General features: G+C 37.6%; 1 protein-coding gene across 1 annotated transcript; it reads left to right on the top strand.

Annotated features, from left to right (window-relative positions):
• Positions 1-11,055: 11,055 nt before the first annotated feature.
• Positions 11,056-20,999, top strand: LOC129891448 (protein S-acyltransferase 24). The gene is made up of 13 exons (XM_055966816.1): positions 11,056-11,527; positions 12,841-12,981; positions 16,725-16,837; positions 17,638-17,717; positions 17,799-17,962; positions 18,140-18,278; positions 18,374-18,473; positions 18,685-18,742; positions 18,979-19,056; positions 19,141-19,239; positions 19,538-19,616; positions 19,721-19,869; positions 20,460-20,999. The coding sequence occupies exons 1-13, from the start codon at positions 11,261-11,263 to the stop codon at positions 20,880-20,882; spliced, it is 1,890 nt and encodes a 629-aa protein (XP_055822791.1). The 5' UTR covers positions 11,056-11,260; the 3' UTR covers positions 20,883-20,999.
• The last annotated feature ends 1,011 nt before the right edge of the window (positions 21,000-22,010 follow it).

A 22,010-nucleotide genomic window follows, 5' to 3' on the forward strand; every position in this document is an offset into this window, starting at 1 on the left:
GTGACTGGACCAGGTGGTTCGCTCGGAGGTCAGAAATGGCCTTCGTGTGCCCGCCACGCCTAGGGTACCCTCCTGGGGCGTGACAAACATGGTATCAGAGCCTAGAGTTCAAGAGTCCTAGGGAGTCTATGAAGTTGTGTCTAGTAGAGTCTTGCTTATGGGTTTTATGCACCACACTTATAAGCAGGAGGCTATAGGACATTAGGAATTGTTTCCCCTCTTTCATACTCTGAATTCGTGCGATGGAGTTAAACTCTATGAAACTTCCCTTCTAATTCGTGCGCTTATACGTTACAGATAATGCCTCCAAAACATATTACCAGCTAGAGAAATATCAAAAATGCAGAGATGCCCAGTCTGAGGTACGCCCGGCAAGGGCTAGAGGTTGACCTGCGAGGTATGCGGAGGAGCCTCAAGTGCCTGCTACCCCGCCTGCACCCACGTCAAAGGCAAAATTTAGAGGGGCGATTGCAATGCTCACTCAGTTAGTGGCTGCCCAAAATGGTAACCAGAGTTCGCCTACTCTTAGCTCTAGTCCCCAAGATCCGTCTGCTACCGCCAGAATTCGAGACTTTCTGAGAATGAATCCGCCGGCATTCACGAGTTCGAAGGTTGATGAAGACCCCCAAAATTTTATTGATGAGATGTGGAAAATTCTGAAAGTTATGCATGCTACAGAAATTGAGGGGGTTGAGTTGGTGTCTTATCAACTCAAGAATGTGGCAAATATCTGGTATAACCAATGGGAACAAGGTAGGGGTGAGGATGCTGAACTTGCTAGGTGGGATGAATTTGAGAGAGCCTTTCTTGACCACTTCTTTCCCCGAGAATTGAGGGAAGCGAAAGTGGAGGAATTTGTGAACTTGAGACAAGAAGGTATGCCGGTTAAGGAGTATGGCCTGAAGTTCATCCAGTTGTCTAGGTATGCTCCAGAAATGATACCAGATATGAGGTCAAAAATGAGAAAGTTCGTCTCCGGATTAGGGAGGCATATAAAGAAGGAGTGCAAAGCAGCATTGTTGATCTCGGACATGGATATTTCGAGACTAGTGGTGTATGCTCAACAGGTGGAGGATGAGAAGAGAAAAGACAGAGAGGAGCATCTGAGCAAGAAGGCAAGATCAGCTGGGCATGAGAATGAGCAGAGGCAAAACAAGGGCAACAGGTCCTTCTTCCAGAAGAGGCCTCCCAATTATGCCTCATTTACCGCAAGTACACCTATGCCGCAGAACAGGTATGACCGACAAGGATAGAGTCACCAGAATTTCAGACCCCAGAGTTCTCAATCCCAAGCTAGCGTGGGTCAAGTTTCACAAGGGAAGCCACCATGTGTCAAGTGTGGTAAGCTCCACTTGGGAGAGTGCAGAGCGGAGAGGGTCGGTTGTTATAAATGCGGCTAAATGAACCATTTTCAGAGAAAGTGTCCAGCATAGGGAGATATGGCCCAGTTCTCTACTACCGCACCACTGGCTAGGGGTGATCAGAAGGGCACTACTTTAGGCACGAGGGGAGGTACAAACCATTTATATGCTATGGGTAGTCGCCAAGATTAAGAAAACTCTCCAAACATTGTGATGGGTATGATTCGAGTCTCTTCTCTTGATTGTTATGTATTGATGGATCCGGGTGTCACCCTATCTTTTATGACTCCTTACGTAGCTAGTAAATTCAATAAAATTCTTAAATGCCTTCTTGAGCCTTACAGTATAGCTACTCCGGTCGGTGATTCTGTCTTAGCTGAGAGAGTCTATAGAGATTGCACTGTATCAATTCATCACAGGGATACCTTGGCCGACCTAGTTGAGTTGGACATGGTTGATTTTGATGTGATCCTTGGCATGGACTGTCTTTATGTCTGTTATGCCTCTATTGATTATAAAACTCAGGTTGTCAAATTCAAATTCCCGAATGAAGCTGTCATAGAGTGGAGGAGTAGTCCTGTTATGCCTAAGGGTAAGTTTATTTCTTACGTTAGGGCCAGGAATCTAATCTCAAAAGGGTGTATCTATCATATTGTCCGAGTGAAAGATGACAATGTTGAGTCTCCATCTCTCGAGTCAGTCCCGATTGTCAATGAGTTTTCCAATGTCTTTACCGAAGATCTGCCTGGAGTCCCTCCTGATAGGGAGATCGAATTCGGGGTTGATGTTCTTCCTGATACCCAGCCTATCTCAATCCCTCCATATAGAATGGCTCTAGCCGAGTTAAAAGAGTTGAAAGAGCAGTTGAAGGACTTGCTAGATTAGGGATTCATTAGGCCGAGCGTCTCACCATGGGGTGCTCCCATCCTATTTGTGTGAAAGAAGGATGGGTCCCTTAGGATGTGTGTTGACTATAGGCAGTTGAATAAGGTCACCGTAAAGAAAAAATACCCTCTTCCCAGAATAGATGATTTATTTGACCAACTTCAGGGTGCCACGTGTTTCTCAAAGATAGACTTGAGATCCGGCTACCATCAGTTGAAGGTGAGGGAATGTGATATTCCGAAGACCGCTTTTCGGACTCATTATGGCCATTTTGAATTTTTGGTCATGTCCTTTGGGTTGACGAATGCCCCGCAGCTTTCATGGATCTCATGAACCGGGTGTTTAAACCATATCTTAATATGTTTATGATTGTATTCATAGATGATATTCTAGTCTACTCCAAGAATGAAGAGGAGCACGCCTATCATCTTAGAGTCATTTTACAAACCTTGAGAGACCAGATATTGTATACAAAGTTCTCTAAATGTGAATTTTGGCTTGCATCAGTGGCCTTCTTAGGCCATATTGTATTTGGAGATGGTATTTAGGTTGACGCCCAGAAGATTGAAGTTGTGAAGAATTGGCCCAGACCCACATCCCCGACAGAGATAAGAAGCTTCTTGGGTTTGGCCGGCTATTATCGAAGGTTTGTAGAGGGATTCTCATCCATATCATCACCATTGACTAAGCTGACTCAAAAGAAGGCTAAGTTCCAATGGTCCAATGCTTGTGAGGAGAGTTTCCAGAAACTGAAGAACAAGCTAACCACTACTCCTGTCCTGACCTTGCCCGATGGAATAGAGGGCTTTGTGGTCTACTGTGATGCATCCAGAATTGGTTTGGGTTGTGTGTTGATGCAAAGGGGGAAGGTGATAGCCTATGCTTTGAGACAACTTAAAGTTTATGAGAGGAATTACCCAACTCATGACCTTGAGCTGGCAGTTGTGGTATTCGCGTTTAAAATCTGGCACCACTACTTGTATGAAGTGCATGTTGACGTATTCACCGATTACAAGAGCTTACAATATGTCTTCAGCCAGAAGGAACTCAACCTGAGGCAAAGGAGATGACTCGAGCTACTCAAGGACTACGACATGAGCATCCGCTACCATCCAGATAAAGCTAATGTTGTTGCTGATGCTCTTAGCAGGTTATCCATAGGTAGCACTGCCCATGTGGAGGAGAGAAGGAAGGAATTGGCGAAGGAGGTATATAGATTAGCTCGATTGGGAGTTCGACTCGAAGAGAACCATGAAGGTGGAGTAAACATTCGATATGGGGCTACGTCCTCACTTGTAGCATAGGTAAAGGAGAAACAAGATCAGGATCCCGTCCTCCTCCGATTGAAGGAAGTTGTTCACAAACAAGGGGTGATGGTTTTCACCAAAGGGGGAGATGGTGTGTTGAGGTACCAAAATAGATTGTGTGTACCTGATGTCGATGATGTTCGAGAGGGGATTATGGCCGAAGTGCATAGTTCCAGATACTCTATTTATCCAGGCTTCACAAAAATGTATCATGACTTAAGGGAAATCTATTGGTGGAGTGGGATAAAGAGGGATATTGCGAAATATATTTCCAAGTGCCCGAATTGCCAATAGGTGAAGGTTGAGCATCAAAGGCCATGTGGTTTAGCCCAAAACAAAAAAATTCTGGAATGGAAGTGAGAGATGATCAAGATGGACTTTATCACTGGTTTGCCAAAATCCCAAAAGCAACACGATTCGATTTAGGTAATTGTGAATAGGATGACGAAATCAACTCACTTTTTGGTGGTTAAGACTACTGATACCGCAGAAGATTATGCAAAGTTGTACATTCAAGAGATTGTCAGACTGCATGGGGTTCCCTTGTCTATCATCTCAAACAGAAAAGCTCAATTCACTTTCCAATTTTGGAAATACTTTCAGAAGGGACTGGGTTCGAAGGTGAACTTGAGTACAGCTTTCCACCCCAAGACAGATGGCCAGGCAGAGTGCACCATCCAGACATTGGAAGATATGTTGAGGGAATGTGTGCTTGACTTCAAGGGAAATTGGGATGATCACTTACCTCTCATAGAGTTTGCATATAATAATAGTTATTATGCAAGCATTCAAATGGCTCCTTATGAAGCCTTGTATGGGAGGAGGTGTAGATCGCCCATTGGGTGGTTTGAAGTTGGTAAAGCCGAGTTGATTGGGCCCAATTTTGTTCATCAAGACATGTAGAAGGTGCGAGTTATTTAAGAGAGGCTAAAGACAGCCCAAAGCCGCCAAAAATCTTACACCGACGTGAGAAGGAGAGACTTAGAGTTTGAGGTGGGTGATTGGGTATACCTAAAGGTGTCGCCCATGAAGGGCATCATGAGGTTTGGAAGGAGGGGGAAACTTAGTCCTCGATATATTGGCCCTTACCAGATTTCGAGGCGGATTAGGAGTGTTGCCTATGAGTTGGAGTTACCTTCAGAGCTAGCCTCTATTCATCCGGTGTTCCACATTTTGATGTTGAAAAAGTGCTTGGGTGATCCCTCGTTGGTAGTCCCCATTGATAGCGTTGGAATTAAGGATAGCTTGTCTTATAAAGAGGTTCCGATCCAAATTCTTGATCGCCAAATTCGCAAATTGAGGAACAAAGAGGTCGCCTTAGTCAAATTCCTATGGAGGAACCAATTTGTTGAGGAAGCCACATGGGAAGCTGAGAAAGCCATGAAATCTAAATATCCACATCTATTCGTGCCTACCGATGAGAATGTTGAAGGTAATATCTATTTCTTTGGCTTAAATTCAATTGTGCATTTTAATTTTGATTGGAAATTATTTGAGAATTTGAGTGGTTGAATGACTGAAAATTTTAAGTGTGCTTTGTACCTTGAGTCCATTCCTGGTTACTCGTCATTCGAGGACGAATGATCCCAAGGGGGAGATAATGTAACACCCCTCAAAAATTTCCCTAAGATTCGGACCCTTCTTGTATACGGGTAGGGTCGAACCCGAGTATTGAAGAGCATATGCATGAGCTAGGATGAGTCCCCAAGAAATTTAAGGATGTTGGAGGTGATGTGGGGTCACAAGGGGCCTCTAGGACCAAATTAAATCCAAGAGATTCGTCGTGGCTAAGTCTTAGGATAAGATTGTATAAGGGGTCGACTTCTAACGACCCTATCTTTTGAAAGACGACAGTCTGGGTGGCCCATGACCTATCAAATTAAAGGTTGTCGAGTCTTCTTTCCAATGCCACCAAGAATGTAAATTTTGAAGTTCAGAGTCAAAAGATATGACGATCCTAAGACGAACTAGCACGGCAGAAATTTCATTTTTGGGCCTGGGTTGCAACTGCTGGAGAAATAGCCTTGGCGCTATAAGGGCGCGATGCGCCACTATCGCGCCAGAAACATGCCTCAGTAGTTTGGTCCTTGGCGCGACGCGCCACTAAAAGTTGTGCAGGGTTTTTCAAGCCTAAATTCCAGAACCCAGGAACAATGGCCTTGGCGCTGTAAGGGCGCGATGCGCCACTATCGCGCTAGTTTTTAGGAGTAATCGGCCTGGCTCTGCAATGGCGCGACACGCCACTATCGCGCCAGGAGCATTTTTGCCTATTTTTCAGAACTTTTGAGAAAGGGCAATTTGGGAATTATCCCAAATTATATATGTATCATCTTTGAGCATTTGGGAGCATAATTTTCAGCCCCTCTCTCTCTCTAAAAAAGCCCTAGAAAGATCCTCTCTCTTCCTCTTCTTCTCCTCCAAGTCCTTCTTTAACAAAGAATTGTTCCAAGAGCTTCAAGATTCGAGTTCTCCATTGGGCGCGGTTTTAGGCGTAATCGGCCTGGCTCTGCAATGGCGCGACACGCCACTATCACGCCAGGAGCATTTTTGCCTATTTTTCAGAACTTTTGAGAAAGGGCAATTTGGGAATTATCCCAAATTATATATGTATCATCTTTGAGCATTTGGGAGCATAATTTTCAGCCCCTCTCTCTCTAAAAAAGCCCTAGAAAGATCCTCTCTCTTCCTCTTCTTCTCCTCCAAGTCCTTCTTTAACAAAGAATTGTTCCAAGAGCTTCAAGATTCGAGTTCTCCATTGAAGACCCAACCACAAGGTTTTCTTCAAAGTCTTCACTAAGGTTTGTAAGGCTATATAAAACATGGATTGAGTCCACCCATGTGCCCTATACCTTCTTTGAGGATAAATGCCCATAGAAATGGAATTTCTTGCTAGGGTTGTGTTCAAATGAGTTTTGTTGTCTATTAGAGTGATTCTTGCTATGTTGATGAGGTTTAGTCAAAAACGTTCAAAAAGAGTCTTTATGTGAGTATGAGTTGATGAAGATGAGTTGTTAAATATGTTTTATTGATTTTCTTAGCTATGTGGATTATGATAAAGGATGCTGTTTTCTTAAAAATGATGTTTATCTTGAATTATTGATTTAAAGCCTTGGAGTTGTGATGAGTTTCAAAGATTGATTAAATGGATAGAGGAAATGATTGGTTATGTTTACATGTTGCTATAAATGTGCCTTTAAATTTCTCTAGAAATATATGATTTAGAGATGATTGATTGTGCTAGAGTGGATGAGTTGGCAAGGTTTAAATGAGACTTATCGATAGGATTTGATTGAGTCGATTGGATGAAGTTTTATGAGCATTGAGTCTTGGGAGGAGTATCGAGCACCGAATTGGGTAAGAGTAAAGTCCATACTCGAACCCAATAACTACGTCGCCAAACGTAGGAGGGGATTGAACCGTTAAAGTCGGATGTTTCCCCAAAATATTTGTCCTGATATTATAGAACTTGGTTGGATTGGATTCATAATTGGTTGACTCGTTTATGCCCTGACAAAGCATGAACGGACGCGGTAACAACGTCGGCTTGTTGTACTGTCACTGGCTCATAAGTGATGGTTGTCGGATAAGAGAAACTCCCACATAAGTCTTGATAGTACTCTGAGTCGGATTGATTGAATGGTATGTGATTGATCCCGTCTAAACCGTATTCTCGTTTAGACCTAGGATACTTGATTGAGTTGTTATTTCTCTTGAGTTGAGTTCCGAGTAGGTTTGATGTTTTCTTTATATCGTTTCATTCGACCATTTTGCATACCAGTCATTCCACGTACTGACGCCATTTGGCCTGCATCGTTTCATGATGCAGAGACAGGTACTAGAGATCATCAACCGGCGCTCCGTTGAAGATCCACACCCACTCTCAACTAGCGGTGAGTCCTCCTAGTTCCGGAGGATATTAAGCCCTTTTTGTATAGTTTTGATGTCATTTACTTTGGCTTGATTGTTGGTGGCCATGGGTTTGTCATGGGCACCTTCTAAGTTGTAGATAGAGGCTTCATAAACTGGAGTGTAGAAATATTGAATTGTTCTTTTGAGTAGCCGCCTTTAAAATTTCTTGTCGAGTTGATGATTGTTTGGCCTTTGGCCCTAATTTATGAGCAATATATCATTAATTGAGTTTTCCGCTAAGAGAATGTGATTGAATGAATGTGTGACTGGACCAGATGGTTCGCTCGGAGGTCAGAAATGATCTTCGAGTGCCGGCCACGCCTAGGGTATCCTCTCGGGGTGTGATATTTACCTTGTAATAGCAGAATTATACTCTGTTACAGTTTTAAAATCTTTAAATCAAAGGTGTATCAGTCATATCGAGCTTTTGATAACACCGTAAGTTTTAGGTGATGATATCGATCTTTTAAATTAGTCCATAATTCAAGAGGGACTTTCATAGTTAAATATTCAATTTTTAATCCTTCATGAATATGATGACGGAGAAAATTCATGGCCTTTGCTTTATCTTGGGTTGATGCTTTATTTTCTTCTTTAATAATATTACCAAGACTTTTAGCATCAAAATAAATTTCAGCATCAATGATCCATGACAAATAATTTTTTCTGATAATGTCAAGTGCCACAAACTCAAATTTTGATAAATTTGACATGATAAAAACTGAAATAAAAATTAATTTAGAAATAAAAAAGATAATTAAAACTAAATTTCTTCAGTAGATATACCTGATATAGAAGTTAATTTGTCTGAAGAAAATTAGAGATTCATGCTGATAACGCGTTATAAAAGTAATTAAATGATAAGAATAATAAGCAAAAGACAAGAAAAGAAGATAGAAAGAGAAGAGAAAATTATTTTTATCTGTCCATATATCTTTGTTTGCATCGAACATTGGCTATTTATAGCCATTGCACAGCACACCAAATTTAACCTAACAAAAAAGAATTAGGAGTGCACAGCACACCAAATTTGACTTAACAAAAAAGGATTAGGAGAAAAGAGGGGGCCGAGGAAAAGGGATGAAGGGACATCCATACTTTTTATTATTTTACAATAATTTTTTTATTTTGCAAAATGATTATTACTTCATTTTCACTCAAACAATTGGAAAAAACTTTTTAATTAAACCTTAGATATTTTCTTTGATTGAGAATTATTAGAGGTGTTTATAATATACATCAAAGGAAGTTTTTGTTTTAGCCTTATAGGTTCTAAATGGGTAAATTATTAGTGGTAGACATAAATAAAAACAATTCTTAGTTAGAAAGGCAGAAAAAACGAAAATAAATTGTTCAAAATTATTAATTTTGAGGAAAAAGGTCAAAAATATTTTAAAATAATAATTATAATATCCAAATGAACTACTAAATTAATCTAATATGATATCAATAAAATATTTTAAAATTTTTCTACGACAAATGGTGGTGGTAATGACTAATAATGGTGATTGTTAGTGTCGACTTGAGATAGTGTTGACTGATGATGGTGGTTGTGTATAATATATTATGTTATAGTGGTTGTCAATAGTGATTAACCATGATTGTTGGTGGTGCGACTAATAATTAGTAGAGGAATGATACTGATAACTAATGGCGGACTAGCGATGGTGAATGATGATGGTGGCTAGTGATATATAATGTTAACTAATGATGATAATTATCAATAATGATCAGTGGATGTAATGAAGGAGGATTGCAAATGATGGCTAATGCTGATGGCTACTGATTTTGGTGAATGGTGATAGTGGTGGTTGGGGTTGGGGTTGGGATGGTGGTTGTGGATGGTAGGTGTGGTGATTGATGGTGATGGTAGTTATGGGTGAAATGATGGTCGTTGGTGGTGGTTGAAAGTAGATGGAGTAAGGGTAAACTGTCATCTTTATAGGAATTCTTAAAGAAATATTTTAATGATATTAGAATTCGTGATAGTTCTTATTCAAACTCATTAATTAGTTGTAAAATAAGAAAAACAAATACAAACGTATGATTAAGATCTAAATTATTATGATTCAGAGTTGAAAACAAACAGACTTAATGACTCAGATTTGAATGATTAAGATTGAGATCTTCGTTAAGTAAGTGCAAATAAATGAAACCTTAATGACTAAAATCTGAATGATTAAAATTCTTTTTAAAAATTCACCTCAATGGTGGTGAAATGGATTAAACTCTTTAGGAAATACGCGGATAAACAAATATATACTAGTTAATTAGTTAATATAACTACAATTTAATGAAATTACTATTCACCACTAACTTACAATCATAATTACGTGATCCATATCTAGAATTAGTATAATTCGACTCTCAATTATATAAATCAGGAATTTGTATAATTTGGTTCTTAATTGTACAAATCCAGAATTTTTCTAATTGTATAAATTAAGAATTTGTATTTCTTATCCTAACTTGAAATATAATGTATCATATTGATATATTTGATTTGTATAAGTTCTGAAATTTTCTTAAATGTATAAATATAGAATTTATATATACTTACCTTGTTTGTATAGTTAATGAATTATACAAATAGAAATGCCATATCAAACGAAACAATAGCTATAGAGCATAATCAGATAAACTGTAACTAAAGAACATACCTAAGATACTCACAGTAGCTATTTGTGAAATTTCTTGAAATTTTTATTAGGTGCAAACAAATAAGGGCCTGATATGTCAATGTAAAAAATATTAGTCAAAAAATAAAATTTTGGAAGAAAAAGTCAAAGAGATATAAATACCTTACAAATAAAAGATAATAAAGTTATCCCCAAAAAATTTAAAAAATGGAAACGGACCTAAAATGTCATTGAACTATTGAAAATGGTATAAAAATATCCTCATTCATCTATTGAGCCTAAAATACCCTTGACATCCATCTTTAAGTCAAAAAATGATCTTTTCTTTAACGGAAAAGGGTATTTTAGGCCCAATAGATGGATGAGGGACATTTTTGTACCATTTTCAATAGTTCGAGGGAATTTTAGGCTCTTTTAACAGAATTTTGATTAAATAATTTGAATAATTAAATTGTAACCAATAGATGGCCACCAGGTATTTAAAAGAATTATTTAATTAAAATTCTGTTAAATAAATTTTGATTTACTCTTTTAACAGAATTTTGATTAAATAATTTGAATAATTTTTTTAAATACGTAGTGGGCCATCTATTGGTTATAATTTAATAATTTAAAATTAATTATAAATCAAAATTTATTTAACATAATTTTAATCAAATAATTCTTTTAAATACCTGGTGGCCATCTATTAGTTACAATTTAATTATAAATCAAAATTTATTTAACATAATTTTAATTAAATAATTTGAATAATTTTTTTTAAAATGCCCTTTTGCATTTAAAAAAAGTCATTTTTGGATCTAAAGATGGATGTCAAGAGTATTTTAAGCTCAAATAAATAAATAATAAGTATTTTTATACCATTTTCAATAGTTCAAATTCATTTTAGGTTCATTTTGGTAAAAAAATAATATTTTAAAAAAAGGATCTTAGATTTCCATAGCCACTATGAGTTTTTTGTCTTTTGGCTTCGGGTGATTTGTTGTTTCCTCAATACCAAGTCAACCCTCTCCTCCTTCCCAGAAAAACCCTAGAATCTCCATTCATTCTCACGTTTGAATTTATATTATATAGTTGAATTTGGTAGTCAAATCACACATTGATTCAACCCCTCTTGAATCTTTCTCCAAAATTTCATTTTTTTTAAAAGAAAAAGAAAATGGCCTCGGAGATCGAGATAGTGGAGGAGGTTGAATCAAGAAATGATGATGAATGGTCTTCTAAAGAGGTTGTTAACGGTGTCGTTGAGGAGGAGAGTTTGAGGAACGATGTGTATACAGCAGCCGCGTATGGGGATATGGGGAAGCTTCAGAGATTGGTGGAAAGCGAGGGTTGTTCTGTATCTGAGCCTGATGGTCTTGGTTACTATGCGCTTCAGTGGGCGGCTCTTAACAATCGCACGGCAGCTGCACAATATATTATTGAGGTTTGAATTCACATGTTTAGATTCATTAATGGAAGGGAAAAAAAAGAAAAGAGATGTGTCACTGCTCTATTACAATATATGACTCACATTTTGAGTGGTGTTAAAATTGAGCCATAAAAATATTTTCGTTAGTTAAATATTGTCTTTACTTGCCAGTGAGTGATATCGAAGTGGTCAAATGGATGGAGTGACAACCGTTGGAACCAAGGATAGCATCCTAGTAGGCGATATTAGGTGAATCATTTCCATTTGTGCAAGTCTTGGTAGATAGATACCTAATAGTTGTGCTAGCAGTTACCCCAATATATTACGTATTATTTTGATGCTTAGATTTGAGCTGTGTTAAAATTGAAGCATAAAAATATCGTCTTTAGTTAAATGTTGTCTTTAGTTGCCACTGAGGGATATCTTATTGGTCAAATGCATGGAGTGACAACCATTGGAACCAAGGATAGCATCCCAGTAGAGGCGATAGTAGGTGAATTATTTCCATTTGTCTAAGTCTTGGTAGACAGAGTGAGGTAATAATTATGCTAGCAGGTACCCCAATATAGGACTTATTTTTTTGATTCTTAGATTTGAGCTGTGTTGAAATTGAGCCATAAAAATGTTGTCTTTAGTTGCCACCGAGTGGTGTCGTAGTGGTCAAATAGATAGAGTGACAACCGTTGAAACCAAGGATAGCATCCCAGTAGAGGCGATATTAGGTGAATTATTTTCATTTCTCTAAGTCCTGGTAGACAGAGTTGGCGTTACCTGATAGTTGTGCTAGCAGGTACCCCAATAGCTTAGTTAGGTGGGTCCAAGCTTGCACAAACATCACATTTTAAGAAAATAAATTTGTTTTTAGTTTATGAAAGCGCATTGCAGTGACTGTATTGTGGGTAATCAGGGAGTTGAATTGTAATTAAGAAAAAGAAAAAGAAATTTAGCACCGATAACTAACTACTCTATTACATTATAAACACATTGTTTTGATCAAGTAACAATCAATCATTCAACACACCCTCAATCCCAGTAGTTGGATCAGTGGTATGAATTCACTTCGCTCTGTCTAAAACAACAACAACATACCCTGTGTAATCCCACAAGTGGGGTTTGGAGAGGGTAGGATATACATAAACCTTACCTCTACCTTTGCAGGGTAGAGAGACCTAGGTCTATATAATTCTCATACAGGAATTAGGTAATATTAATAAGACAGAACTATCGACTTTATGTTGATTGCTATTCCCTTTTTTTTGTGTGTGTATTATTCCTTATTTTTTTGGTTGGTTGGGAACTGATGGCTAGTGGTGGTGATGCATTGGCAGCATGGGGGAAATGTAAATGCTGCAGATCATACGGGGCAAACAGCATTACACTGGAGTGCCGTCCGAGGTGCAGTGCAGGTTGCTGAGCTCTTACTACAAGAGGGTGGTCGTTTAAATACAGCTGATATGTATGGCTATCTGGTATGTTTTTGCTTGTATGTTCTTAGTACTCAATTGCATTAGTTGAAACACTTTTATGTTTCTTTTGCTGCTTGAATTTCTGAAGCTGAATCCGGCCAGTCTCCATGGAATTCTAGATACTCCATCTAGGGCCTCATGAACTGAGCTCATCATCATTTTGGTGCATATGTGATTTGGGTTTTGCTGGACAGCATAGGTTTAGGAGTTAGACCTGGTGATGAGGGTGCAAGGAAAGTGTAATCTTGCCTGAGTAAAAATATAACTAGTTGGACCCATGATATATGGATCACAAAGAAAACATAGGGAAATTGTACCTAAACAGGCTAAACTCCAAAGTAGATCCCACTTTGAGTGAAATTGCGAGGACCAGTGGTATACCTCTTTCTGGTTGATCTAAATGTATCTGCTGGAAGGCAGGATATATGGACACCTTGTTTTTGCCACATTGGTGAGGAAGGAAGAGTTTCATCTCTTATGAAAAAAGAGGGCAGTGTGTGAATTTTGGGTCAATTATTATATTCTCCTTGGACTTTAGATTGTTGTTGCTAGCTGGTTAGACCTGTATGCCGGATATTATAGCATTGGATTAAACTGTGGGCATACCACTAGCATTGCAGTAGAGCACCATGATATGTAATACGGCTTTCCCGGCAGTGGTTTTGGTTCAATGATGGCGTCTCTCTCGAAGTAGGATGGACTATGCGCCCCATTTCTCTTGCATCTTCTTTGAAAAAGGACTTTTACGAGTTCTTATGAAATTGATGTTTGAGATAAATAGGTTAACCATATAAGTTACCAAAACTTAAACATATATACAATTCATGTGTCAAATCAAAGTGCAAATCAAAGGTTGAGGACATACAAATGTAACAAGGGAAAAAAGTTTAGGAAGCTGGCAAGGGAGTTGGAAGAAAACAGCCAGAGTAAAGACTGGGTATCCTGGAATCTCCAAAGTAAACAGTATATAATATATAGGGATTATGCAAGCTTGAAGAGATGTGCATGATAAACATCAGAAATTGCATTTATTCGTCCGAAGAGAAAATCAAGTCACATTTTTCTGCAAGCTGTGCACGAATACCGGGAAGTTCTGTTCATCAAAGAAATATTGTAAGTCTCATAGTGGGAAATATCAGATGAGAGCCAATCAAACCACTTGATTAAACATAAAGGCTATTGTATAGCAGAAACAAAGTCCTGAATCACATCAAGTCAGGAACAGTTCTGCTCCAAGAGGTTACAGTACTCTCAGTTCTTCCTATTTGTTCGGGTTCCAATCTAGTGGCGTATTAGAATGATTTCTTGGATTTATTTTTCTTTTCCTTATTTTGTTGGCTAGTTATTCTGTTGCTGTTTTCATCCAAAGTACGTAAACCATGTTTAAAATCTCCAGTAAACATATTAGTTTCCCAGGATTGCTATGCCTTCTGTGGTTTGGAAGCACTAATCATTCTTCAGATGGCATTAAAATCTAGACCTAAATATCGAGTGCTCATAAATACTCGCCCATCCTTACAAAAAATAGATACTCGTCCATCACTGCATTTACACACTAACATTTTATACAATCTGTCATACTCTTCTTCAAATTCTACATTACATACTCTTTTTATACGAGATGCTGGGAATCCCTTGTACCACATAGTATGTAGATTTTGAAGATTTGAACCTTATTAAAAGGTACTAAATCGATAGGCAATTCATAGAAACTAGGACGAGTGCTTTCGGATTCAACTTTTTGAACAATGCCAAAGTTTTCCATAAAACTGGACTATGGTCATCAAACTGTCAAGAGGCTGTTCCACATTGTTTGATGCTCTGAGACCAAAGTTATGCCGCGCTAAAAACTTGAGCTCTCTTAACTTCAAGTGGGATCTTTTACCTTAAGGCTGCATCATCCCTTTACTAATAGAAGTGACTGTACTTTGTGAAGCCTACGAGTTGTCTATGTAAGGGGAAATTCATGTGAACCTTATTTTTGTATTATATCTCCTTTAACTGCTCATCCTCTTTGATTTGATACGATCATTCCGAGGAGTTAGAATTATGAATAGTTTAATAGTGTTGTGGAACATACTGGGACATATATGGAGTTGTCTAAGAGCAAAATAGATGAAAAAGTTGAGCGGAGATGAACAAAAGTGCGGCCTTGAAGAGTTTTTGTGGTACTTCTCCCGAAGAAATTCACTTTGAGCTATTGGCTCGACTTGAAACGCCACACGGGTTTGGAACTTTCAGGAATATAGGATTCAAACCCGTGACATACGTCTAACTCACACATCATGTGCTGCAAATGTGTTTCAGCTTTCCATCTAAGGAGGGTGAACAACAATCAGGAACATCTCAAAAAGAAAGTAAGACTAATGCAACAGCAAGAAGGTTGAGAATATGATTGAAAATTGTCTTAGATAGGGTTTTAAATAGCCATTTGAAAACAGAAAAATTTGCAAAATAAATATCTCAACAACCTAAAATATATAAACAAGAAATTTATATTTAAACCAAAGTAATAGACACCCCTTACAACTAAACAACTAATTATTCTAGCAAATCAGTGGGAATAGATGCAATATTCAGCTTCAGTTGCTGCCATCTAAAAAAGTTGCTCCTCAACAATTTATGCTTGTAAATTATTTTGAGTGTCTTTGAACTGGCACACTTTTACAACATGATCTTTTTTTATTTTATTGTGCATAATTAACACCTTTCAAAGCTCATTAACAACTTTATCTTGTGATATTTTGAATGAGCTTTGATTTGAGTAAGGGTAGGATTTGCGAGGATTGGTTGTAAGGGTGTTTCTTCCATTACGACTTCCCTAAGATCATAGGTTTCAAGATAAGACTTCATTTTCACTAATCAAATTTGATAGTCTTCACCGATAAGGTTTGTGGGACATTCAAAGATGGACGGTTGCTTGTCATGTTTGAAAAATAAGGTTTTAATTATTTTTTTATTGAACTGAGATCCTGAAAGACCAGTTGAGGCTCTAATACCATTGTTGAGTTTTTGTTTTTTTTAAAAAGATGCAGCAGCAAGAATGTTGATGATATGAATGGAAATGGTCTCTTCAATTTTATTAACCACAAGCCTTGCCTTTAAATAGGCACTTGAAACAAAACTTCTGCAAAACGAATATTCAAAAAAAACCTAAAATATCTCACAGAAATTTAAATTTAAACAAAGTAGTAGACTAGTCCGACAACTAAACAATAACTAATAATTATTCTAGTCATCAACGTCAACATACGCGCTTTTCAATAAGGACAAAGTTCCTTGTTTGAAAAGAGAAGAAAGTAGGTCAAAGTTTGAAAAAGAAGAAAGTAGGTCAAAGTTGTGAAAGATGAGGAATGTTAATGACCTTTTTGTAATCTCATTAATCACTTTGTCTCTTGTTACGTGGATAAAAGGTTCAGAGATGAACATCTTACAAGTTATATCAGTTTCAATATTGTTAACCATTTTACCTCAGCAATAGATGATCTTTTTTTTCTTTTGATAAGCACGTCAGCAATAGATGATCTTACTGTCCAAGTATTTGAAGGTGCATCATGTTTTTCTTGATATTCTTTGTCCACTGTCTGTATGAATGTGGGATGCCTTATGCACCGGGCTGCCCTTTACTTCCTCTTCTTTCCTCACACTGCTGTTGTTACTTTTGTAATAACTACAAGTGATTAAGATCTTAGTATAGAAATCTGTGAAAACTTGCCTATTATTCATACTATGAAATTTTACTGCAGCCAACACATGTTGCCGCACAGTATGGTCAGACAGCTTTCCTTTATTACGTTGTTACAAAGTGGAATGCTGATCCTGATGTACCTGACAGTGACGGGAGAAGCCCTATACACTGGTAGTTCTGAGAACTATTGTATACCCTTTTTCTGAATAGCAAGCTTGAGGTGTTAGAAGCATGCAATAGTCTTTCTTTGTTGCAACAATTGCTGCCTATACTTTTGGAGCTTCTTTATCTGTCTAATACATGGTTGGTTGACACTATGTGAAACCTTGTGAAGTGGAATTTGTTGGGTTCTTGATGCCATTTTGTTTTAAAGCCAGATTTCAGGAGAAATTCCTCTAAAATCCAACAATGTGATTCTTATTCAAGGAACCAGGAGAAACTGACGGTGTAGATAAGTAACAAATCCAACCCTTGATCTGGCATTAGAATATCCAAGGAATCTTCATAATGGATTTTATAATTACTGTTTTTATTAGAAGCTGAATATGGAAAAGAGAGTAGCTACAGCTACAAGCATGAATAGTCAACAATTGAATACGGACAGAGAATTTCTCTTAATTGCTTTCTTTAACAATCTCCAGCCCACATGTTTTTGATGGTGTACACTCAATTAGAAGTTTGCTTTTGTTGTCCATTTTTTGCCATATAGCAATGATATATGCATTACTCTTTAGATAGGAAAAGATTGTTTGGGTTTATTCATTGGCACACCTGCTGTTGATTCCTCTTTCCCACGGGCTTCCTGTTCCTCCCCCCTCCCACGCATGAATATTCTCCTTTGTTGCTAGACAGTCATCTTTTCTGTTACTTTATTCATGAACCGAGTAGAGGGGTTATCTTTGCACTCTTTTATTTTAGCTGTATTTGGTAAATATTTATTTACTTCTGAATTTATTTCCCGGAAAATTTAGGGCTGCATACAAGGGTTTTGCTGACTGTATACGGCTTTTACTCTTTCTTGATGCATATCGTGGACGTCAGGATAAAGAGGGTAAACCAATTATCTTCCTCCCAACTTTTTGTGATGCATTGCTTGAAATCTAATGTTATTTTACATTTCATTCTACTTTAGGTTGTACTCCTCTTCATTGGGCTGCTAATAGGGGTCACCTAGAAGCATGTACGGTGTTGGTGCAGGCAGGGAAGAAGGAAGACCTTATCTTGACAGATAACACTGGCCTTACACCTGCTCAGCTTGCTTCTTACAAGAATCACAGACAAGTTGCTTTTTTCCTCGTAGGTGTTTCTTGATCTTGGTGTTCCTAACTTGAGATTAGGTTGTTTTTGAGTTGGTATCGATTTTAAAGTCCATGAGAATCAGCGTTTGTTACATTAAAGTGTGCATGTCTCTTCGCCGGAATGCAGCATTTTGTGCATTATTCGATTGTTATAGAATGTTAAATGGTTCTTCAGGGAAACGCTAGGCGGTTGTATGACAACCGCTGTGATGGAAGTACCCGGCTTGGCAAACTTTCAAAGCTTGGACTTGCTCCTGTTCTTTGTTGTACAATATTTCTTCTACTTACCACTTACATTCATGCTGTAATCATGGGTACTTCTCCTAATCCTTTTGTTTGCAATCAACTGTCTCATTAATTTTACTATGGTCAGTGTGGAATTGTCCTGTAAAGTTTCTGTGTGATTCAGCTTCAACTTTGCCAAAATTAACTGCTGCTGGCGCACTATTTGCATGGTCGGGAGTTCTCCTTGCTACAGCTGGACTAGTTACGTTTTACCGGTGCAGCAGGTATTCTTCATGCTCTTTTGATCTATAGGAATGTAAGAATGTTCGTATGGTTTTTATAAAATTTCTATTTTTCGTTTTGCCTTCCTTAGTTGGATTTCTTAAAATTACTTACTCCTTATACCTTTCTATCATTGGCAATGTCAGAAATTCTTATGTGCTAAACTTGTTTGTACTTGTCAAATTTGAATCTGTCTTCATTTTTCTGTCACAGAAAAGATCCAGGTTACATCCGGAGGAGTCAACATGATTCACAAAATATCAAAGATGATGTAAGTTCAACCTTGCAGTCCAAACCAAAAAAAAAAGTTTGAAAACAAAAGAACGAAGAAAACCAGAATTAATAGTGAAAAGAGGCTCTTCAAAATAATACTAATTGTTTCTTATTAGGAGGTGTGCATAATCTTGAGCCAAGACCTTTATATACTTCTGTCTATTGAGATTTGCCTCTCTTTTTTCAGCCTGTATAATTCACAAGAAATGTGTAATTTCCTTGTCATTTTTTCAGGAACCTTTGCTGAAAATGGAAATGAATCATCCTGCTTTGCTTGCTGGGAATTGGTCTCAGCTTTGCTCCACGTGCAGGGTACTACATCTGTTTGTTCATATTTTTATTGATAGAGACTTATCTCTTAGGGGGTTATGCACATTATCGTTTTCCTTTTACCAGATTGTTCGTCCTCTTCGTGCAAAGCATTGTTCAACCTGTGATCGCTGTGTGGAACAATTTGATCATCATTGTCCCTGGGTGTCTAATTGCATCGGCAAGGTAATCGATTCTGGATTCCTGTGATCTTTTTTGTCTCCTTTTTTTTCCTACTGGTCAACTAGTGCATTTGAGATATATCAGGAGTGAATTGTGAGGCTAGTGTATATATATGCATTTTTTTGTGATAAAAAAAGGGTATGTGTGATATAGCTGTTAGCTCATTGGGTGATGGTTATAATAAAATAATATAAGACTGAATTATGGTTCTCTGATAATTCAGTATGTCCTTGATTTTTATATTTGCCTACTAGTTCTTAGTTTCATCCTCTGAACAGTTACTTCCCACATTTTTGTTCAGAAAAACAAGTGGGACTTTTTCATCTTTCTTGTTCTTGAAGTACTGGCAATGGTCTTAACTGGTGCAGTTACTCTTACAAGTAAATACTCCTTCCTGTAACCCACATAAAATATTTGTTCATCAGAATTTTTCTTCCATAAGTTGGTAGTCTGCTAAATAAAACGTCTTTTTTCGTGATCGCAGGAGTCTTGACTGACCCTGCAGCTCCATCATCGTTTGGGGCTTGGCTGAGTCATGCTGGTACTCACCATATTGGTGCTTTAGCATTTTTATTTGCTGACTTCTTCCTCTTCATTGGAGTGGCAGTCTTAACTGGGGTACAGGCTTCTCAGGTATGTTTCTTTGTTTTCCTGTTTACTTTTGATGAGCTCTTTAGCCTACACCGTGAAACAATATGCTATTTAATGCCTGTAGACGTATAAACATTATTAATGAAGCATACAACAAGGAACACTTGTATCCAGTATTCATTTTCCTGGTTCCCTTACAGCTTGACATTCTATGTATCACCTGTTCTGGATAATAGGTCCACTAGCACACATCCCAGTGATCTTTAATTTGTTTTCTTCCCTATATGTTTTCTGGAATAGACAGAATTCTTGCGTATAAATGATGATCATTGCTGATTGGAAAGTGTGTTTAAATATCTTTCTACAGACGACATGAACATGCTTATAGTTTGCCCTGAGATGCTCATTGGCTTCTTATTTTCTTTACCTGTGCAAGCTGCTTTCTCTTCAACCTTTCTGATACTATTCCCTCAAATTCTCACTGTCAATGGTGTCTTCATGACATTTACATGTCAAAGCATGAGATGTTAAATGGATCATTGGTGTTCAATGACAATTATTTCACAATTTCCTGGGAACAGTAAAAACACATGAATATATCTTGACCTTTCTATTTTTCCTTTTTGCAACAGATTTCACACAACATTACAACAAACGAAATGGCCAATATGATGCGTTACAGTTACCTTAGAGGACCAGGTGGTCGATTCCGGAATCCATATGATCATGGGTGTAAGAAGAACTGTTCAGATTTCTTGATAAACGGTTACAACGAAGACATCGAGTGTGTTGAAGAATCGGTTCAGTCCGAAGGGATTGGAATGATGCAGATTCCTCACAGCTCAAGTATGCAAAATGGCACCGGCCATTCTCATCAGATAAATGGAAATGGCCATCATGCTATCAATATAAGCAACAATAACCAGAACTCACACCAGGGTCATGTTCATTCTGCCCATCGTAGTCATAATGTGAAGAGCAAAACTGATTCTGTACCTGTGGGTTTGGGTGTTGGCTTAGGACGAAATGCTGCGCGTACCGCGCTACCTTCATAACTAGTGTTGCCATTGGCTTTTTCTTCTTTTTGACCTTTTTATTGTTTATATATGAATCACACACTGATTTTAGAGCTGAAGTTATTCAATTGGTTTACCTTTTGTTTCCTCCCCAAAGTTCTACTTTATGCCAAGCAACTTCTACAGTTCATAGTTACTTTGTACAAAGTTGTGATTCTTTTGCCGAAGCAAAGATGGTACTGAATTTTCAGCTGTTAGTAGATTTTGAGAAATTGGTTTGCATAAGGAATTCCTTGCCTTATATATGAAGCTACTTCTTGTTTCTTTTTCATATAAAGGTGCAGTGTCTGACCAGTATTCGAAACTCATTAGTCTGACTAATTTAGATTCTTTATGCGTAGGACCTAATAAGGCTGCGTATCGATTGATTCGGTTCGATTTTGAAGTTTATCGGTTTGACTTATCGGCTATCTATTTATAGACATGTCAAATCGTTATAGAACCATTAAGATATTGACTTATCGGTTATCGATCATTATCGGTTCGGTTATTGATTTAACCGTTAAGATTTAATACAAAAAAAATTCATTGAAAATCACTTAGAAACAAGGTGACAAATCAAATGAACCATGCACATGAGTTGATAAATTGCGTCTTGCTCAAACACAAATGTAAAACATTGTATAATAACCAAGAGTTTGAGACAGGAAGAAATAAAAGTATGAAAACTAAATTGTAAGTAAAGGACTTTATTACCAAATGGTAATAAATATAAATTGCGTCTTGCTCAAACGCAAATGCAAAACATTGTATAATAACCATGAGTTTGAGACAGCAAGAAATAGAAGTATGAAAACTAAATTCTAAGTAAAGGACTTTATATACCAAATGGTAATAAATATAAATTATTAAGTTACTATCAGGTTATTGTTAACCCGTTAAAGAAAAAACTTTAAACCACTAAGAACCAATAACCCAATAATGAAAAAAATTAAAACTATTATTGAAACTACTAAATCAATAACCCATTATCGATAAATTAATAACTTTTTTTGATTCGATTTATCGATTTCGATTCAGTTTTGAACAGCCCTAGGAATTATGAAAGGGGAAGGATACCCTAACATGAGTTCTGTTTACTCTTAGGGTGTAACACTCTAGCCAACT

Source organism: Solanum dulcamara, chromosome 6, assembly GCF_947179165.1.
Source record: "Solanum dulcamara chromosome 6, daSolDulc1.2, whole genome shotgun sequence".
Taxonomy (NCBI): Eukaryota; Viridiplantae; Streptophyta; class Magnoliopsida; order Solanales; family Solanaceae; genus Solanum; species Solanum dulcamara.

Coding starts and splice junctions, on each gene's coding strand:
- LOC129891448 (XM_055966816.1), top strand. CDS start 11,261: ATGGCCTCGGAGATCGAGATAGTGGAGGAGGTTGAATCAAGAAATGAT. Junction 12,982..16,724: donor CTGATATGTATGGCTATCTG/GTATGTTTTTGC, acceptor ATTTTACTGCAG/CCAACACATGTTGCCGCACA. Junction 16,838..17,637: donor GGGAGAAGCCCTATACACTG/GTAGTTCTGAGA, acceptor CGGAAAATTTAG/GGCTGCATACAAGGGTTTTG.